At 35.8% G+C, this 22369-nt stretch overlaps 1 protein-coding gene across 1 annotated transcript; it reads left to right on the forward strand.

Moving 5' to 3' along the window:
• The first annotated feature begins 9841 nt into the window (after nt 1–9841).
• Nucleotides 9842–22066, forward strand: LOC114273972 (anthranilate synthase alpha subunit 1, chloroplastic). The gene is made up of 10 exons (XM_028215807.2): nt 9842–10153; nt 10713–10897; nt 12551–12740; nt 13534–13685; nt 14295–14410; nt 14512–14758; nt 14856–14912; nt 15119–15271; nt 20219–20305; nt 21531–22066. The coding sequence occupies exons 1-10, from the start codon at nt 10000–10002 to the stop codon at nt 21855–21857; spliced, it is 1668 nt and encodes a 555-aa protein (XP_028071608.2). The 5' UTR covers nt 9842–9999; the 3' UTR covers nt 21858–22066.
• Nucleotides 22067–22369: the final 303 nt, after the last annotated feature.

The following is a 22369-nucleotide window of genomic DNA, read 5'->3' on the forward strand; positions in this document are numbered from 1 at the left end:
GAGAGAGCCCACCCCATGTGTGTGTGTTTTCTTTTGCTCAGATAAACGCTCCTCTCTCATGCCCCACGAGAGAGAGAGAGAGTCATCAACTTTGAACATTTGCTCTAATTGTATATTCTAAACCATCAAAACAACATCACATGCTATCTCCATAATATATCCCACAAAACCCATCCTCATAATGATATCTTCGTCCTAAAAATACCCTGACCATACTCTATTATTTTTTTATTATTATGTTCTATTTATCAAAATAGCTAAAATGTATCAATTTATATAGCACCACCTAAAAATATGTACACACATAAAATTATAAAATACTACAAATTGATAATTTGGCCAAAATGGGTGAGGTTTGGGATTAAAACTTCAATATGATTTTTCTACTGAGAAATTCATAAAATAGCATATTCCAAGTTTCATCATCGGGTGGTAAAAAAAAAGGCCCAAGTCTTAAGGCCGGTCAAAATGGGGTGTATACAGAGTCTCTGATACCACTTGTTGGGGATCGGGGATCCCACTCAAGACCTCCCAGAAATTATACCTGTTACTGTGATAGTGCTATTAATGTATAATATTATAATATGTTATAATATTATAATATGTTAATGTATAATAATATGTTTAGTGATTGCTTTAGGCTTTAGCTTTAATCATTTGTGTTTCTTCACTTTTGGCCACTTTCGGTTTGTAAATCCTCAACTTGTTTAAACTCTCTCCTATATAAAGGAGTAAACTTCAATATACACAATTTATTTTCTCTCTTTCTCTATACATTATACTAACATGGTATCAGAGCTATAAGATTTAGGCCTATATTTCTTTCTTATCGGCGTGCAATCGACCAGCAACCTTGCCTTCGTTGCTCGCTGGAGTTTTCTACACATACCTTCACTCCACTGTATCGATCCATCTCTCTTCTGCCATTGAAGTTTGAAGAAAATCGCTTACCCCATTCTCTCTCTGTGTAGTGACCCAATTTATTTATTTTTTTATTTTTTAAATAGCCAGTGCATAATTTAATTGAGCAAATTTTTGAATTTGAGTGCTGTGTAAATTCTGTGCGAAAATAGTTTGGTTTTGTATTTTTTAAAAATAGTTCCCGATCTCAGAAAATTATGAAATTTTATATGTTATTCCCATATGAGTCTAGCACGTTGGATAAAAATTTCAGAAATAAATGATGAGTATTTATTTTATGAAAATTTACGAACTGATCGGTGTTCCGTTTAGTGTACAACAGAATTTGAAATTTAGTTTTGGGTGGAAAATAGAATATATGATGATGGATTATGGGTGGGATATATTATAGCATGATGATGTTTTTAGTGGGGTTGGTAAGTGGGATATTTATTTTATTATTGTTTTTGCATGGTGGGATAGACATTTGGAGTAAGTGATTCAAAAGGGGAGCTCTCTCTCTCTAGGGTGTTCAATTCAGGCGAGGTGATGATGATGAGTGAAGGATTTATTTTATTTAGAGATAACATAGAGAGAGAAGTAGTGTGCATGAGGGGAGGGAACAAAAGCATATACATAGCCTGCCTATTATTACTCTCTCGGTGTGGAGTTTGGTGAGGGAATAAACCAGCTGCTCTCATCTCTCTCTCTGTTTATGTTTTGTTCTCCGTTGTTGCTTAATCTTTGAGCTTCAAATGAGAGTCTTTAGAGTAAGATTTTACAAAAGTGTTGTAAATGAGAGTTGGAGAGCTCGTCATGATCTTCACAATGGTGTTCTCGGATTCATGATCGAGTGATGTTTGCATTTTCGGATTGCTTTTCTTCATATTTGAGGTAGGAATTTTCTTCATATTATTACATTAAAAATATGTTAGGGTTATTTTGAGAAAATATATATTCATAGGAGGCATTACATATATATATATATATATTTTGTTTGGTAATTTTTGGAAGATAAATTATGTTAAAATGTTAAGAATATTGTTATTTTGAAATTGATTTGGAAAAATCATCTTGTGTTGGAAATACTTGTTAAAAATCCGAAAATAAAATAAAATAAATAGTTGTATGAGTTGTACTTCATATTATGGTTAGATAATTTATTTTGAAAAAATAATGTTGGAATATTTATCTCATCTTTGAGTTTTGGAATTTATTTTTGAGAAAAAAAATAAATTGATATTGATGAATATGGTGTGAATTGTTAAGTTGAGATTATAGATTGATTTTGGAATTTAATACTCTAAAAGTGTGATATTCATGATGTTTTCTAAATGTTAATTTATTAATTTTAGAAAAGTTGTGAAATTGTGGTTTGTAGAGATTTGGGAAAATTGACTAGGCATGAAATGTGGGGGGTATTTTGAGTGATGAGTCATGTGAATTTATGTTTGGTGTTATTAATTTGGAAGATGGTGAACTTAATGGATTTACTAATTTGATGAGTTAAATTAGTTTGGTTAATATTTAAAATCCTTCATAATTAAAGAGGTGTTATTGGGTTTAAATTCCTAACTTTTAATATTGTGAGATTAAAAGTGATGATGTTGACCAAGAATGAGATTTGGAGAAATAAGCGAGATTAAGTTGATGTGATATGGTATTTGGTCCATAATTTTACTAGTTGAGTTATGTTATCATAATAATACTTAAAATTCATATATGAGATATTCGAATTGTTTTGGCGGATTTTGACAATAAAAGAAAAGAATATGATTTTAGCTCGTTTGGAGCAAATTGATGAATTGGATTAAAACAAGAATGAGTTATCAAAACTTTTATTTATTTATTTATTTTTCCTTGGTTTAATTTGATGCGGTTGATGTTGATAAGCGGAAAGTGAACACTCACATTATGTTTTATATTTATAGTCAAGAGAAGATTTTGATATAATTGATTAAATGTTAGAATATTCACTTATACTTATTAAGAATTATGATTGAACTTGAAGATCTCGAGGTTTCACTTACATGCGAAAAATGAGAATTTGATTCTATTTAATGTTTGGAATGGGGATGAGTTTTGAAAATATTGTAATTACATTTCATTGATAAGTATGTGAGTTAGATATCGATGAAAACTTGAACCCACTTTGGCGTCATATGTTATTGCTATTGATGAACCTATTGCTTAGAAGTTTTAGTTTTGATAACTGGTAGGGGATTGCCATGTTGGTATTTAAATGAGAAGATTTTTAGAAATGTAAGAAAATGTTTGACTTTGGAAGTTTGTTTTATATAAGAAATATTGTTGAATTGTCTTGAAAGACTAAGTTAGAAGTTATTGATTTACATGTGATAAATACATGGACATTGGCATTATTATATTATCTCTTGGGATTGTATCATGATATTACATTAATAGAGATATGGAAATTGATCACAATGGAGAATTGTGTGGAGGATTGTACATTTTGCATTATCATTTTATCGAACCACTATTGAAATTGATTTTTAATCTTGCATTGGAAGGTTATGGTTTTAAAAGAGATTGTTTTATGAAACAAGATCTATTGTTTTATTTTTGGTAAATACGATGTTAAGTCTTAAAAGGTGGTGTAGATATTTGATTAAGTTGGCCTATATGTCCTTGGTGAAAGACCAGAAAATCGCGTGGATAGGTGTCGAGCCTTCCAGTTAATACTGGTAAAAATGACAAATTGGTAGTACTTGTATAGTCTACTTGCAGACACCAGCTTAGGGATTACTTGAGTCTTATTTACCATCTTGGAATTTTATTGAAATTGTTGGATTAATGTGTTTTTAAATTGGCATTGTGCGTAAGATTTTCAAAAGATGAGAAAAATATTTTGAGTATGAAAAGACATATGCATTTGTCTCATAATAATGTATAAAATGGATTTGATGAATTGTTTAATTATTTGATTCAATTGATAATGAGATAATTGAATGAATTGAAAATGATGTTTTGTTGCTATTAAAACATGTTTATTTATTTAAGTTAACTTGTTGTGGTTAATTAAATAAATTGGATTTAAGAGACTATGTAATAAAATCATATGGTTTTGACATGATATGATTTCACGTATATGTATGAGTATTTTGGTACCCGCATATCTTCTAATGTTTTAATATGAGATTGTTTGGTGAGCTAGTGGTTGCTCACCCCCTGTCTGTATATATGTACAGGGAATGCTTTTCGAATTTGAAGATCAAACAATGGGTTTTACCATTTCATAAGTGTAATGTAGTGATGGATTGTACTATTTCATTTGTTGTTTGGTTGAGTACTATTTTTTTACAAAGAATAGTGTCCTCTCTTTTATTGTAAACCTCAGGGCATTTTTTTTATTTATATGTAAATGTCATTGTTGTATAACGAGAGGGAATATGTATATTTAATTATTCATCATTTCATCCAATGAAGAAATGTTATTTGTAAATGGACTTAATTAATGAATATTGGTAATGTTATCCGAGTAATAAAATACGTGGCGTGACACTCTTCCTCTCTCTTCATCGATCTGATGGCCTATGAACAAAACATCCAAGAACATACTACCCAATTTGAATAAGATGTTTTACTGATGCAAAAGTTGAGTTCAATTTCAACTCCAACAATAGCTACAGAAAATGTGAATGACTGCTTTGATTGCAATATTTGCCTAGACTCGGCACATGAACCTGTGGTCACCCTCTGCGGTCACCTATATTACTGGCCTTGCATTTACAAGTGGCTTCATGTCCAAGCCTCCTCTTCCTCTGAATTAGATGAGGAAACCCAGTCATCTTTGGTTCCATTATATGGGCAAGGAACATCTTTGTTTTATTGTCATACCTCGCAGACCATCCTCGACGTGGCCAACAACACTCTCCAAGGCCCCTGTCGAGCTCTCCTAGCCGACATCTCCGGCGGCGACCACTGCAAAACTCGCACCGCCAACTCCCTCTACTCCTTCATGGCCATCGGAAACGTCCTCAGCTTCGCCGCCAGTTCCTATACTCACCTCTTCAAAGCCTTTCCATTCACCAAAACTCACACTTATGATGTCTATTGTGCGAATCTCAAGACCTGTTTCATTTTGTCAATCGCTCTATTACTCACTCTGACCACCATAGCCCTCACCACAATGAGCGAAAACAAACTTCCAGTGAACCCATTCTCTTTTTTTTTTTTCTTTTTTTTTTTCTTTCTTTATCACACCCATGTTCCCCACTCCTAACATACCCACAACACTTTTTTTTTTTTAATATTTCCATATTTTCCTTTTTGTTTTTGTTTTATTTATTTATTTATTCTTTAACCCACCTGCGCATGTCTCTTACGGGCAAGGTTCTGAAAAGCGGTTGCGGTCGCCGTAACGGTGGCGGTGACGCGGTTGCGGTTGCGGGGTGTGAAGGCCGTAGTGTAACGGTTGCGGTAATCGGAACCGTGAATTTTTTTATTTTTCGCACAATTTGAAAAAAATTTACCGATACGCATATTTTTTTTCCATGATCATATTTATTGGGTTAAAAATAAATATTGATCAATTTTTGCAAATTTTTAAGTATGATCCAATATATTTCATATTTCTAAATCACTATAAACTGAGTTTTTTTCATTTTATTTTAATAATTAATGACTTTATATTATACAAAAAATCAATCACTAACTATTATATATAAGATAAACAATGACAAAAGTAAGAGAATAAATAAAAGCCTAAATATATATATATATATATACATATTTTAACCAAGCCAAATAGATAATGACCACACTTATTATTATTATTATTATTTTCAAACAATATATAGATAGACACACACAAACAAAATGATTTAGTGATAACAGCTGAATAGAATAGCATAGGTCTTACAGTTTCAACAAATCAATAATATGTTCTTCATCTTCCCTCTTCTCTCTCTCTATCTGTTGCTCCTCCATTTTCTCTCTTCTATCTTCCCTCTTCTCTCTATCCCTCTTCCCCCATTTTCAGCTTTTTTTTTTGTATTTTTTTTAAAGAAACAATTTGGCACCGTTACGTAACGGTGCGTAACATGCCGTTATGGCTGTTACGGCACCGTTACGACCGCTACGGTAGCCGCTACAGCCGACACACCTGTGAATCTCAATCACACTGCAAAAGCGGCCGTAACGGGTGGCGGTAACCGCCAAAACCGTTACGTAACGGCGTTACGTAACGGTTGCGGCCGCTTTTTAAAACCTTGCTTACGGGTCATTACTTTATTTTATTTTATATTCTTCTCCATCAACATCCCATCATTTTCTTCTTCTTTCCCCCACCCCAGTCCCTTTTCTTATTTTCATTTTTCCATTCAAAAAAAAAAAAAAAAAACCAAACTCAAAACTACATTCATTCCATTTGATTTTTCTGCTCAGTATTGTGATATTCATGCCATACAGATTTGCACAATAAACTCATTTTATTCTTGTCGGGGATCAACCCCGATCAACGTTCTACCCCAGAGAGTTACCCAAAAAAAAAAAAAACAAAACAAAACAAAACCACAACATCATAACAAAATAAAGCATTTCGCTTTCCTCTAGTACCAACCCGGCAGCAAAGCTTACACCCCAACTTCATTTGCAACCAGCTTCGTCGCTCGCCTTTGCCACTCTTGACGGCTCTGCCTCGGCCTTGGCAGCGCTTCCAAATGCAATTACTCCTCACTAGCCGTCAAATGCGGAGTATGAGGGCACTCCGAATCGGGCCTTGGAGGTGGCCTGCCGTTTCAGCTCTTTATTCTCCTTCTTCAGTGAGCTAATCTCTTCTCGAGCATCTTTATACATTCATTGAAGCAAGGAGAGTTGCGTTGACAGTTGATAAACTTCAAACTTCATGTTTTGTAGTCGACCAGACAAGTTAGTGACCACAGTCATGGTTTCCACACATGACTTCAGCGTATACGAGTTAGCCTCGATGTCCGATTGTGTTGCCATTATCTGCTCAACTGACATTTCTGGATAGTTGAGCACAAGGGACAGCAGAAGGGCGCTTGGTTGAGGTTTAAGGGCTACAGAACGAGTTATCTCTCTTGTGGACTCGTTGAGGTCTAGAAAAAGAGTGAGAGAATCACGAGAAAAGGCCATCTCAGAGGTGTAAACAGAAAGGGGTTGTAGAGTGGTTCAAAGGATGCAAAGAAAAGGGTTGCAGAGTGGTTTGTAGTCTTTGTGCTCTGTCTCTCTCAATGGCCTCGATTTAAAAAGAGAGCGAAGAGACGAAGATGACAAAGAGGGAGCGAGAGCTGAGGTAGACATGACGTTCTATCGGTCACGTAAACCGCGCGCCAGACACGACGCTCGAAGCCACGTGTCTGGTGCAACTTTTAAAGACGATATATATATATATATCTGCCACAACCACACAGTGTCTTCTACAGCAGTCCGACATGACCATGCAGTGTCTTCTATAGCGGTTCGACAGGACCACACCGTGTCTTCGACAACAGTTCGACACGACCACACAGTGTCTTCTTCAACGATCCGACACGACCACACAGTGTCTTCTACAACGGTCCTTCATAAACATACAGTGTCTTCTACAACGGTCCAACACGACCACATTGTGTCTTCTACAACGGTCCTCCACAACTATACAGTGTCTTCTACAACATCCAACACAACCACATAGTGTCTTCTATAACGGTCTGACACGACCATACAATGTCTCCTATCCTATTTTATTTTATTTTCTGTTTATTTTCCCATTTTGTCACTCTCTCCAAACTCAAGTTAGTATGTACCTATCATTCTTGAGTTCGAGGGGGGATGTTAGTGTGATAATGTTGTTAATGTATAATATTATAATATTATGTTTAGTGATTACTTTAGGCTTTAGCTTTAATCATTTGTGTTTCTTTATTTTCAGCCACTTTCGGTTTGTAAATCCTCAACTTGTGTAAACTATCTCTTATATAAAGGAGCTAACACAACAGATACTTAGGCCAAGTTTGGGACGTTGAAAATAATACATCTTTTTATCTTTTTTTCATCACATCACCTCTCTATTTTTCTGCACATCTTTTCGTAAAAAGACAAAAAGTGTACTTATTTAGTTCATCTCAAACAATTCCTTAATATAGATTCAATATACACAATTTATTCTCTCTCTTTCTCTATACATTATACTAACAATACCAAGCAGAAAAACACACACACCCAAGGAGACACCATATTTAACGTGGTTTGGTCTCAATGCCTACGTCTACGGGAGAGTAACCGGTTATCACTATAACAATAGAGAGATTACAGAAAGATTACAATAGAGGAGGAGCTTATACTATCCTCACTCACCCACTCACCCGTCTCCCTCTCTCACACCGAGAGAGACGGTCTCTCTGCCTCACATCTCTTACTCTCTTTTGATTTGCTCTATCTCTCTACTCTCCTCTCAACCTCTTCATTTATAGACCGAAGAGAATGTGGAGAGGTTGGCTGGCCTTGCACATGGCCAGCTGTTCCTTCACATGACCAGCTCCTTCCAACATGTTGTAGCACATGAGAAATGATCACCCCTCACATGGGGTGGTCTCCAACAACTATAAATATTTGATTAAGGATAAATTACACTTTACATTAAAATCTTATTCTGGTTAAGTATCAACGTCTCCTTCTGTTACCTATAAATCTAGTCATGTGACAAGTATATAATTACAAAATGAGGATAAGAGAGAAAAAAACATTCCCATTTCTCACCTATATAGAAGTTGTCTCACGTGATAAACATGTGAAAATGTATTTTACATATATATATATATATATATATATATGTTGAAAATAGGGGATTAAGAGGTAGGAAAATATAGTTCTTGAAATTAAAAAAAATGCAACAGTATTATTGTGGAAAACATAGTTTTGCGATTTTAATTTTTACAAAATTCTAATTCATCTCTTTAATCATTCACAATTTGTTTTTTGTTTTAATCGAATATAGTCATAATTTGATGTAATTTTTTGGACAAAATATGTATAAACCGAAAATGAAGGTAATTTTCTTTCTTTTTCCTTATTTTATAGTCATATGTTTGTAACATTATTAATTTTTGTTAAAAACTTATATAGTGAAATAATAAAAAGAAGTTATTAACACTAGAATTAATTGTCAGAATTTGAAATATACCAAAGTGAGATTTAGTACAGCACAAGAATGTAAAATATGATTTACCTTTTAATTAAAACTTAAATTTTAATGTACTGAGCCATTACAACACGAGAAGTTATTTGGTCTACGGTCACGATTTCCTTGTGATTAATTTTTGGTGACAGAAATTTGGAGACCAGCATGAAACATGCTGTATGAATTAGGATTGGATCTGGACTCATGCTGCATGGTGAGTGGTGGGGCATGGACCGGACCACTAAATAATTTTTTTTATAATACCCACAAACGGCTGAGATTATTGAAGTAGTAGTGATCTTAAACACCAAGGATCCTTTACAGTATTTTTTTTTTAAAATTTTTTAAATTGATATATTGTGTGGTTGAGATTTAATGTTGAAAAGTTGATGTGACTTGTTATTAAATCTTAACCACATAATGCACCACTCTAGAAAACTTTAGGAAGAAAAACTCTAGAGAATCCTTCCTCGATCTTAAAATTCTATTAAATTTTTTATTAAAATCTCATATGGGTGTGTATTTACTTATTTAATGTTATATATAAGGCTCATATAATATACATTTAATGTGATATATGAGACTTATGTAATGTAAATCTTATGAAATATTGAGTAAAAATTTTATGGTGGTATTACATGCACCAATTAGTATAGTAATTAGTGTAACAATACTAATTATAATATTATTATTAATCTCACTCATTAATTATATTATAAATATTAAAAAAAAATTATATTATATTACATCATTAATTAATATACATTAATTAGCGTCTATAGTATCATTTAAAATTTTGATACAACTATCGGTGTCTAGCATTTTTGGAAATGGAAAGCATCTACAGGGCCCAACTGTGCGGTGCGGTTACACGAAGCAGTATCTAAGTAGCAACTTGTGCAGCGGTCACGCCTCGGTCGCTGGTTTCTCTCTCTCTCTCTCTGTGGGAGTGAAAAATGCAAACCCTAGGCAGCTCTCAGTGTTTGTCTGTCTCAAGCCGCCGTCAGTTTCTGTCGCCGGTGGCCGCCATTTCCGGCAGAAGTTCAAGTTCATGCTCCCTTCCATTCTTTCCAACTTTGCAATGCCACTCTCTCCATTCTCCATCCCCAGGTCTCTCTATCTCTCTCTCTCTCTCTTGTATATATTGTTTTCTTGGGTAAATTACACATAGTCCTCTTTCACTTTTACCAAAATCTCATTTTGGTCTTTTGAATCAAATTTCAATTTTACTCTTCTGTCCATCTATGATGGGTAACGAAAATTCAAAGTGTAGTGAGATTTTAATAAAAGTCTAAGCGTTTTAACGAGATAATAAAAAATATCAAATATGATTTAAATGATAAATTTTGTTAAATTTGTTAAGGGTAGATGGATGGATGGATGGAAGGGTAAAATTTTATTAAATTTGTTAACCGTTGCAACTTGATTTAAATGGTAGGTTTTGACTTGACAAGGGACTAAAGTGAGATTTTGGTAAAGTGCAGGGTACTAAGTGTAATTTACCCTTGTTTTTTTTTTTTTTTTTTTTTTTTGTTGTTGTTGTTTGTTGCTTTAGGATTTGAAAATTTTATTTCTGTATTTTCTGTGCAACAAAATGGAGCTTCTCAATTGTAGTTGAATTTTTTATTTTTATTTTTATTTTTATTTTTATAATTTTTACTTTTACCAGTTATGGATGAGACCAAGTTTGAAGAGGCTTCAAGAAAGGGAAACTTGATTCCGCTTCACAAATGCATTTTCTCTGATCAATTGACTCCGGTGCTCGCTTATAGATGCTTGGTTAAAGAAGATGATCGAGAGGCTCCGAGCTTTCTGTTTGAGTCAGTCGACCCTGGTTTCCGTGCTTCCAGTGTTGTAAATGCCTTTTCGCTGCTTATTGGTTTTAAAAATGGAAATTACTACATAATTAGAACTTACATACAAAATTTACAATTAGAATAATGTGATAAGGACTTACTCATAATTACGATCATATTCATGGGCTATTGTTGAAAGGAATATTTTACAAACAGAATGTGTAAAAAGATTTCTTATTATGGTTATAATTATAGAAAGGTAAATTTAGCCATAAACCCCGCGCAGCTTCCTTTTTCTTGTTAAAAAGACAAAAAAATTTAGTACTTTCAAAACTCTCGTATAATTATAAAATTTTGTATAAAGGACAACATTTGTTATTTAAGTATTTTATTTTACCATTATACCCTCTCTTTCTTTCATTTCTTTCACAGCTCTCTCTCTCTTTCCACCAACTCGATGGTTGTTCATCGTCTCTACCATCTTCATCGTCTATTAGCATCACCCATCCTCACCGTCGGCCGACAACCATCATTTTTACCATTAAATCACCGCCATCTCAGATTTGATACTTACAAACTCATATTTGAGATCAATAACTTCAGATTAGAAGAAAAAAAAAAAAAACATTTGACAAAAAAATGAGAAATCAAGATATTGCCATAAAAAATTAAGAGTTTTTTTGTTTGTTTGTTCATAGATCTAAAAGTAAAATTTGACTCTGGTTTGTTCATTTAATATGTACTCTGTTTTCGTAACAATAAAATTTTACCCTAGTTAACAACATACTGATTTACTTAATGACAGTAAAATTTTATTTTGAATCATAAAATTTTACTCTTTTTTTATTTTTGATTTTTAGTTTCAGAGTAAAATTTTACTCTGAATCAGAGTAAAATTTATTATAATCCAAAGTAAAATTTTACTCTGAAACAAGCTGCAATAATGGCTTTACAAAAGAGTTTATGTCATGAACCAGAGTAAAATTTTACTGTTGAAAGAACAGAGCATTATGAAAAGAAGAAAGATAGATAGAGAGACAGAGTTCGAAAACAGAGGATCAAGAGGAGAAGAAGAAGAACAAGAAGAAGAAGAGAGAGAAAGAGAGAGAGAGAGACTGAAGGATCTCAGATTTTTGGTTTGCAAACCGTCGCAAATCGTCATTTTCCAGTGACTACAATTGTGAATGATCTCAGATCTGAAGTTGTGGATGCAACAAATGATGGTGGTGATGAAGACGGTAGAGAAAGAGTTTCATGGTGAGTGGCGGTGGTGACGATAGAGAGCAGCGATGGCATCGATGAAGAGAATAGTGATAAGTGCAAGACAGAGAGGAGAGATTGAGATGAGAGAGAGTGATTACAAGTTAATACACACACACACACATATATATATATATATGTATATGAGGATATTATAATAAAAGAAATAAGTTTTAAAATACTAGGCGGTTTTGAAAGGATCTATATAATTTTTGTCCTTTTAAAGGACAAGTTAGACACTGAGGGGTCTATCACCAAATCTCCCCTTATAAAAATGTCATTAACACATCATTCTGAGTTTTTATATAAAAAATTCGATGTTTAGTATTTTTCTTGTTTCTTTAATGAAGGGTTCACAGTAAATATAATAATTTTGTATAATTTTGTAAAACCCTACTCTTTATGTATTTTATTTAGATGTGTGGTTTAGTCTTCAATTTGATTGTTTTAGGGTCGTTATAGCGTGGTTGGAGCTCAGCCTGCAATGGAAATTGTTGCAAAAGAAAATAAGGTTACAATATTGGACCATGAAAAGGGGTGCTTGACAGAAAAGGTTGTTGATGATCCAATGTCGATCCCAAGGAGTATTTCAGAGAGTTGGAGGCCCCAATTTATTGATGAACTTCCCGATACATTTTGTGGTAATTTGACTCTGTCAAATGATTGCAACTTACTTATGGGTCCACATTACTTCTACTGAATTTTCAGTACTTTTGGTTCAAACCACTTTAAAATCGATCTATTGGTGAAAATCAATCTATGAATGTGACTCAGCTTTAATCTGTTCATCGCTATTGTTTATTGTGTAGAATATTTGGAAATTCATTTGGGCTCGCCAGCTTTGCTCATTGAACACTGGAGATACATTTTATGGAGATTTTAAAGAAAGTGTGATTCAACTAAATCATATACTTTACGCATGCATGGATTATGTGTTGTTTTAGTTTCATGCTAACTGATCTTTGTTGGTGAACATTCTTTAGTTACGTAGGTTTGTTGGTGAACCCTTATTAATTATTTTTATTGTAAACTTGTAGAGAAGCGAGCTCCATAATTATTGTGCAGCTTATGCCATACCATTCTTAGCTAGTCCAAAATCCTAGGATGATAACTGTGGTATGGGGATGGCTATTGTTAACTTGCAGTTGGGCCTCATGAACGTCAATCCTATGTAATTTGTAATTTTTTCTGGTGTTTTTACTAGGCGTCATACTGCACTGGTTATTGAAGAAGCCATCTTGGGTAAAACTGAATGGTTAAGAAAATGATTTCTTTAGCTGAACTCGAGTAGTATAATTAATGTATTGTTCAGTTGATTTTCATATCTGTAAATAACAAGCTGTCCATATATTACTCAATGTGTTTTTTATTAATGCAGTTACCATTTGCATAATATTAAAAAAAGGTACTGAAATTTTGTTCTATCATGTACAGGTGGGTGGGTTGGTTATTTCTCATATGACACAGTTCGTTACGTAGAGAAGATGAAACTGCCATTCCCAAGGGCACCACAGGATGACATGAATCTTGCTGATATCCATCTAGGTCTCTATGATGATGTGATTGTTTTTGATCATGTAGAGAAGGTATTTTCAGCATTAAAAATGTCTCTCTTACAGATAATATATAATTCAAGTCACCATGTATGTCTTACCACTGTTCTCATGGCTAATCCAATCATCTTGCAGCTAGTATTCTCTTAAACCCCTTTCAGCATTGGTAAATATTGCATGCAAGTTCTTAGAGCACCTTCTAATTCAGAGACTGTTTAGACAAAAGTACATAAGCAGATGGAAAATGCATGTCTTTTTTGTGGGGTTTAATCGTTCTGTTTTTCTTTTGCTGAGTGACAGATGTCTGTGTCGCTAGACAGTTTTATTTCCATAATTCATACAATTTGCTTGTTAGTAGCTACCAAGACATGTTACTGCTAGTCTGTGTAATTTATTCTGCATATTATTGAATAATAAATCACTTCCGCTTAGTCCTTTTATAGGTTCTCAACATTTAGTTGGGTGATATTATCAATCTGTCAAATTCAAAATTGTTTACATAAAGGCTACAATCATCAATCTGCAAGTTGTCTTCGAGGAATTCAGTAACTTTGACTTGGCTCCATCTTGATTGGATTTGGGGTTGTAGAGTTTCTTTCAAAACTCTGATGAGGGCTTTTTGGGTATTCTGTGCATCCTCAGAAAGCATATGCAATTCATTGGGTTCGGTTAGATCAGTACTCTTCCATTGAGAAGGCGTATGATGGCGGAATAAAACGCTTGGAAATGTTGGTGTCCAGAGTATTGGATATTGATCCGTGAGTAACTAGTGTACTCTTTCTTATATAAATATGTAATAGAATTCAGAAAGTCATTCATATTTACAAAACTTGTTTTTTGTTTGATTTGCAATTGTTAGCCCAAGGCTGTCTCCAGGTTCTGTGGACTTGCATACTCAGCATTTTGGCCCTCATCTGAAGAAGTCGAACATGACAAGTGAGGAATACAAGAACACAGTACTACAAGCGAAAGAGCATATTCTTGCTGGGGATATTTTCCAAATTGTGTTAAGTCAGCGTTTTGAACGACGAACATTTGCTGACCCGTTTGAAGTCTATAGAGCATTGAGAGTTGTGAATCCAAGTCCATACATGAGTTACTTGCAAGTCTGGTCTTCTCTGAAACTATCTAACACTTTCCTGATATTGCCCCTTCTTTTGGTGATTGCTAGTAACAATTTTTAAATCTTCTCTTTGTTATCAGGCTAGAGAGTGTATTCTTGTTGCTTCAAGCCCAGAAGTTCTCACACATCTAAAAAAGGTAATTTATCAGGCAATTTGCTTCTGACCACTTTCATATAGGGTTCTTACAAAATGTTCACTGTATGATTTATCCGTTTTGACTTTTGAATATTAGCAACTTCTGGTTGTTTCCAAAATTTTAGATCTTGTGCTTGTTATTGCTATTGTTGTAATTTTGTAAACACTGACTAAGAAGCATGTTTGTTGGTCCATTCTTATGGACAGAAAAAGATTGTTAATTGGCCATTGGCGGGGACTAGCAGAAGAGGGAAGACATCTGATGAAGATGAGATGTTAGAAAGTCAGCTGCTAAATGATGAGAAGCAATGTGCAGAACACACTATGCTGGTTGATTTGGGACGGAATGATGTTGGAAAGGTTTCTCTGAACTTTTCTACCAATTATTTGGACATAAATTATGTTATTTACCCAAAAAAGTATGGACATTTATTTTGTTGTGGTTGTGGCTGTAAGTTATTTGCCAAGTCATGTTCCAGCTGAAATTTTTAGTTCACGGTAGCTTATAAAAACCTATAAAAAATAAATTGATGTATATTATTGATTGATGTCTGATATTGATATCTTATATTACAAATCAGAGTGGCTCATTATATAGGAGAGGGTTTGGGTAGTAGGTGAGGAGTAGGTGAGGGTAAATTGGTGGTAGGTGTAGTAGGTGTGGTAGTAGGTGGTGGTAGGTGTAGGTAAATTCTAACAGCCCCCCGCAAACTCAAGGAGGATAGAAACTAACCAACTTGAGTTTGGAGAGAGTAACAAAACAAGAAAATACATAAAAATAAAAAAGGATAGGAGACACTGTATGGTCGTGTCAGACCGTTGGTGAAGACACTGTATGGGGTGTCATAACGTTGTAGAGGACACTGTATGGTGGTGTCAGACCGATGTAGAAGACAGTTTATGGGGTCATGTCGGACCGTTGTAGAAGACAGTTTATGAGGTCATGTCGGACCGTTTGTAGAAGACAGTTTATGGGGTCATGTCGGACCGTTGTAGAAACTAACCGGAATCAATGTCGGGACAGTTTACAGAGTCTTGTCGGACCCATAAAGGAGCTAACCGGAATCAATGTCGGGACAGTTTACAGAGTCTTGTCGGACCCATAAAGGAGCTAACCGGAATCAATGTCGGGACAGTTTACAGAGTCTTGTCGGACCCTTATAGAAACTAACCGGAATCTATGTCGGGACAGTTTACAGAGTCTTGTCGGACCCATAAAGGAGCTAACCGGAATCAATGTCGGGACAGTTTACAGAGTCTTGTCGGACCCTTATAAAAGTGGCACCCTCAAAAGGTGTGCCCAATTTTGTCAAAAGGCGTGCCATCAAAAGGCGTGCCCAATTCATCAAAAGGTGTGCCGGACATGATGGCGAGGCACGTGGGCGCCTTGGCTTGCGTGCCCGTTTGTCGGCTGGTGGTAAGAGGCGCGCGATGCGCGTGGCTGCCTCGGCTATAAGACAGAGGCTGAGGCTAAGGCAAAAAACCTGCAAGAGATATTCTGAGAGAGATTTCTGAGAGAGATTCTGTAACACTCTGTTTTCTGAGAGAGAATTCTGAGAGAGATACTGTGTAACACTCTGGTGCCTAGAAAATGGCTTCATCGTCTTCCCGCGGGCTGCTCACCCTCTTTCCCGACCTCAACGAGTCAACGAGAGAGAGAACTGGTGCGGTGGCACTGGAAACTCAACCAAGCGCCCCGGAGTTTGCTCCGTTGAACTTTCCGATGCGGTCTGTGGAGCAAAGAATGGCAGTGCAGTCGGATGTGGAGGCCAATCAGTATACTTTGAAGGCATGTGTGGAAAGCATGACGGCGGTCACAAACTTGTCAAACCGGCTGCAGGGTAGGACAAATGAGGTGCAGCATTTAAATGCCCAACTGGCTCTGCTCCAACGCATGTATAAGGATGCGCGAGCAGAGATAAGTGTGCTGAAAGCAGAAAATAAGGAGCTGAAGCGGAAGGCCACGGTGATGTTCCGATTTGGAGGGCCGTCGTATGCTGCAGTGGAGGAGTATGGGGGAGTGAACGTGCTCAGCGGCGTGGAAAACACAGAGACAGCACCGTCAAGGGTCGCCCAGGACAGAGGCAAGAAGAAAAGACCGGCGGCAGAGTAGAGAAGAAGAAAAATCCCACTTGTGGATGTGATTATTTGTGTGTGTTGGGTTGTTGGGTATTTTTTTTTTTTTTTTTTTTTTTTTTTGTTTTATGTAAAATGGTGATCGGGGTGAGCCCCGACATGAATAAAAGATGGGCTGTTGTGCAAGTTTGGAAATAAAAGATGGCCTGTTGTGCAAGTTTTGAAATTGTTTTGGTTTTTTTTTTTTTTTTTTTTTTTTTTTTTTTTTTTTTGGTGTGTGTGATTTTGTGTTGTGGTGTGGTGTAATAATAAAAATAATAAAGTGAATGAGTGGAGTGAACGTGTGATGTTTAAATAAAGGAGAGTGGGTGGAGAATATTAAAATAAATAAAAAAAACGAAAAGAGGGAGACAAAAGTTGGTGTCGGGTGTGAGTTGGGCGGTGGTAGGAGCCATAGATCAACTGTTATAAAAATAAAAGTTAAAATTAAAAAGACAATACTAAAACCAAATGTGAGTCAGATGCCAAATCCTAACAACGCAAATCTGAGACAAAGAGATTGGAGAGATTGAAAGCGAAGGCAGATAGAAGAAACCCGAGAGCCGACGACGGCGACGACCCGGCTGACCCCTCACTCTCCGACGACGGCGAGGGCGACTCGGCTACCACCTTACAACCCTCCTCGACCTCCACAGCCCGAGCCGCGGCTGCTGCTGCTGCCACCTTCGACGACCTCGGCTTCGACTTTTTGGCATCGATTGGCTTTCCATCAGCCAAGGTCTGGCAGATCGCCTGTAGCTTGGCGTCGACAGCTGAGTGGAGCGGCTTGTACTCGCCGATGTGGGACCCACTGTGACGGATGTGGGGAAGTTGAGCCGTGCGAAATCGCCTCGAAGCTTGTAAGCCGCCTTGTCGTAGGCCAGCGCGGCTTCCTCTGCTGTGTCGTAGGTGCCTAGCCAGAGTCGGGTCCGGTTCGTGGGTAAACGGATCTCAGCGACCCACTTTCCCCAGTGCCTCTGTCTCACTCCTCTTCTGTCTGTGTGCCTTTCTCTCTCTAGGGTTTGGGACGACGGTAGGTAAGAAGAGGTGGGGGTGAGCAGGTATGTGTAGAAAAGTCCAGCGGGCAGCAAAGGCAAAGTTGCCGGCCGGCCACCCGCCGGTGAGAAAAAAAAAATTACAAGCCTAAATCTTATAGCTCTGATACCATATAAAAAATAAATTGATGTATATTATTGATTGATGTCTGATATTGATATCTTATATTACAAATCAGAGTGGCTCATTATATAGGAGAGGGTTTGGGTAGTAGGTGAGGAGTAGGTGAGGGTAAATTGGTGGTAGGTGTAGTAGGTGTGGTAGTAGGTGGTGGTAGGTGTAGGTAAATTCTAACAAAACCCTATCTTCCTATTCCTTGGCTTTAATGTGGTTACCATTGTTTGCTTGAGACAATGTTATCAATGGTGCATTGAGGTGTGCGCCCAGGTGTGAGGCGCACTTATGGCGCCTCAACATCTCTGAGGCAAGGCGAATTTAATGAAGCACAACCTAGGTGCTCAAGGTGTGGGAGGTGTGCAAGGCGTAGAGAGACACACGCCTCTTTCAATTATGCTCAATTTGTTAAAGATGCAATATTAGCCTTTCGATCTAATGAAGCCTATTATGATTTTATGTGTTGGCACATCCTATCAAAGGCCTCCAAATAAATGAAGTGCTTCAAGTCTAGTCAACAAATTGAAGATGCATATCAAATCTTTTATATTTTGGCTTACATTCCATTTTTTATTTTTTCCCTCTGGATAGTGAAGATGGTCAGATAGTAATTTGCAGTCGAAGTGTTTATTATTTAATGACTTAATATGCTTAATTGCTTGATTGTGTAATCGTTTAACTGTTTTTTATTATTTAATTACTTGATTTGAATTGATGTGGTTCAAGTTATCAAGCACAATATAATGTGAAATATGGGGAAAATGTTTGAGACCCCTAAAAAAGCTTCCACAATTTATCCCACAATGATGTGGTATGATAGTTGTCAATTTTTTATTTGTCACACACTCAATTATATGGAGCTCAACTCCCTTGTCACATCATTATAGGTGAATTTTGGAGTCTAAATTGTAGGTCTCTAGCATTTCTTATTATATGGTAATAATCTCATGTAAAAAAACAAAATGACATTGGTTAGTCCATGATAGATAAAACATACAATAAATTTCTCATACCCATAAAAATTATGCAATATTTGTCATATGAGCCTTGCTTCAATGAAGTCCGCACCTCGCACCTAGCCACAGGAGACGTTGGTGCCTCACTGCCCTACTTGCCTTAAACAACACTCATTTGAAAGGTCACATAAAGACATTTGCAGTGTCTTTTGTGATATCTATTGGTGTATGGCTCTTGGCTGGCCTGTGGTTGTGGTCATCATTGGCCTATCTGGATACTTTTACACTGCTGTGATTGGGTTTCAATAATTTGATCTGCATTTCTTTCTTAAAATATCTTGTCCCTGGAAAAGTTGTTTAGATGACATACAATTAAAGCTGTTGTATCTTCAACATTATGTTTGTACTAGATTTTGTATAGCAAATGGGGAATGGGGTTTCTGGACATATTCTATAGCACTTGTGTATTGGATGATAGTAAAACTGGATTTCCTTGTTAAGTTTGATCATTTATAGTATATTGAGGGAAATTTCACATTTTATCCAAAGATAGAAACACCGAATTTCAATCCCTCATATAATTAGAATTTAATTAATCCCAAAAACCTTTTCTTATTTCATTTACCGTATCACTTTTAAGTTTGTTTCCTCAAAATTGGTCTATCTTTTGAACAGATTTGCATATCCACTCTTAGTTAACTCATGTAGGCTTCTAAATAGTGTTCTGTGAATGTGGAAAAGCTCATGACTGTTGAACAGTACTCAAATGTGATGCACATCAGCTCCACGGTGAGATTGCTCAAATGTGGATTGAGTTTCTGATGTGAAAATTGTACCTTCTTGTTACGTTGATGGAATTTTTGCTAAGTAAATATTTTATGCATGATATATACACATGTCAAGTGTTGCGCTTCCTTTGGTGCCTTGTAGCCAATTGTTTTTATCTGTCTGAGGTGGGGTGGGGGAGGTGTCCAGATATTCTAAGGGAAATACCTAAAAATGCACCTTAGAAAGCAACCTGAAACATTTATTTACAAAAACAGTCTGATTTTCTTTTTATTCACAGGTTACAGGGGAACTGCAAAATGATCTGAGTTGCTGGGATGCCCTGTGTTCAGCATTGTCTTTTGGAACAGTTAGTGGAGCACCAAAGGTTATTGTTTGCATTGCTTGTTTCCCTTTTGTTGTCAACTTTGTCCTTGGTTCTGGCTCTTCATTGATAATGAAATACTCTTATGGTGACTTTATTTTCTGATCTTTTGAGATAAAATAGTGTTCTGCTTTGTCTTTGTCACCTTGTGGGTGTGTGGGACTTGCATGCTCCTTTTATGAAAGGCATAGTTGTGCCCTTATCACATTAATTGGTTATGTTCTAAGAAGTATGAACATTTCTAAGAAGGTGGCATATCGTGTAACCTTGTCAGACATCAAAATGACATTACATTCGTTGGACACTTCCCAACACCTGTTGGACACATGTCCAAACATGTCCTATTTTAAAAATTTTCTGGACTCGTAGATGTTTCAAACACTTGGGGAACATGTGCCTATATCATACACATAAAACACATTACAAGTTGAGTAAAATAACATAGAATCCAATGATAAAAGACAATATAAATTTATATTATACCTGTTCTCATTTTAACTTTAGAAAGTATCAAATTTGAATTAAATATTACGACATAATTATTGATTATCCTTATATATATATGATATATAATAAAGATATAGATATATACTGCACTTGTCCTCTATGTGTCATGTTTTACATTTTTTGAAAATTTCCATGTTGGTGTGTTTGTAGTGTCACGTATTTTTTCTTATGCGTCTTAGATTATGTTCAATACACCGCTCTGTTCCATTTTATGTGCCTTACTTTCCTCCTTTAAAAGTCCCATTTTATGCGTATTAGTTTGAAAAGTAAAAAACTTCATCTATTGCTTTCCTATTTACCCCTTTGCATGTTTAAATACAATTACAATTCTCAAAAAGTCTATAATTCAAATAAGCCAAAGAGGCATATTTTGTGAATTTGTCATTCAATGATTCCTCAAACTTCGTGTATAGTCAACTAGGAGCGTTACGAAGAAATGAAACTTCTAGAAAATTGTAGGTGGTGTTGCACTTATTCCAGGTGAATGTAAAGTATAATGATCTTGTCATACGAGATTTGTAACATGGGACATGTCAAATTTGAGCTCCATCCTTTTTTCACTAGTGCTGTGTTTGGCATCTACAGGACTAGAGAAATTTCCGCCTTAACCGGTGTTATCAAAAAAAATTTCTTTTGGCTGCAGGATGCTATCACTTATTTATTTATTTTTATAGAGATGTGCATCTATTTTGTACTGATCATTAACTATGACATATTACAGGTGAAGGCAATGGAGTTGATTGATCAGTTGGAAGTAACAAGACGGGGACCTTATGCTGGTGGATTTGGCGGTATTTCATTTTCTGGCGAAATGGACATTGCATTAGTTCTCAGGACCATCATATTCCCAACTGGGACTCGATTTGACACCATGTATTCGTATAAAGGCTCAAACAAGCGCCAGGAATGGGTTGCTTACCTGCAGGCCGGTGCAGGAATTGTGGCAGACAGTGTTCCTGATGACAAGCAAAGAGAGTGTGAGAACAAAGCCGCCGGTCTTGCTCGTGCCATTGACTTAGCCGAGTTGGCATTTGTTGTTGACAAATGATGCTCTTGTCGCTTCCATGGGTATTTTGTTGCCTAGAAATTTTAGCGAGGTAACATGTGTTTTTGAGTCTAATACCTAGTTACTTTGTGTTTAATATGAAGAAAAAATGAAGTATGCCCAGTTTAATCTCCTTTAGGGTTTGTGATGAATGAACATGGAAAACATTTCTCTTACAGTTAGAATACATGCTTTTACGTAGATTTGGATTAGTTCTCAGGAAGGAAATCTTGAAATTTTCTTGGTTATATTATATTATATATATATATATATATAAATTAAAAAACAAAAGCAAAGTCCTATTCTTAATTGTTATATTCCATTTAATCCATCTTTTTTTTTTAATATTCCATTAGGTCCTGTTTAGAATAATATGACCAAATTACCCTTCCAAATTTTTGTGCAAGTTTCTATTTTGAAATTAATACACAATAAAAAAAAAATAATAACAATTTCTCATTCCATGGAGAAAATCTCTCCTTATTTTAGGGAAAATCTCTATACTTCAGGAATAA

This window comes from Camellia sinensis, chromosome 1 (genome assembly GCF_055761805.1).
Source record: "Camellia sinensis isolate YWXY chromosome 1, ASM5576180v1, whole genome shotgun sequence".
NCBI lineage: Eukaryota > Viridiplantae > Streptophyta > Magnoliopsida > Ericales > Theaceae > Camellia > Camellia sinensis.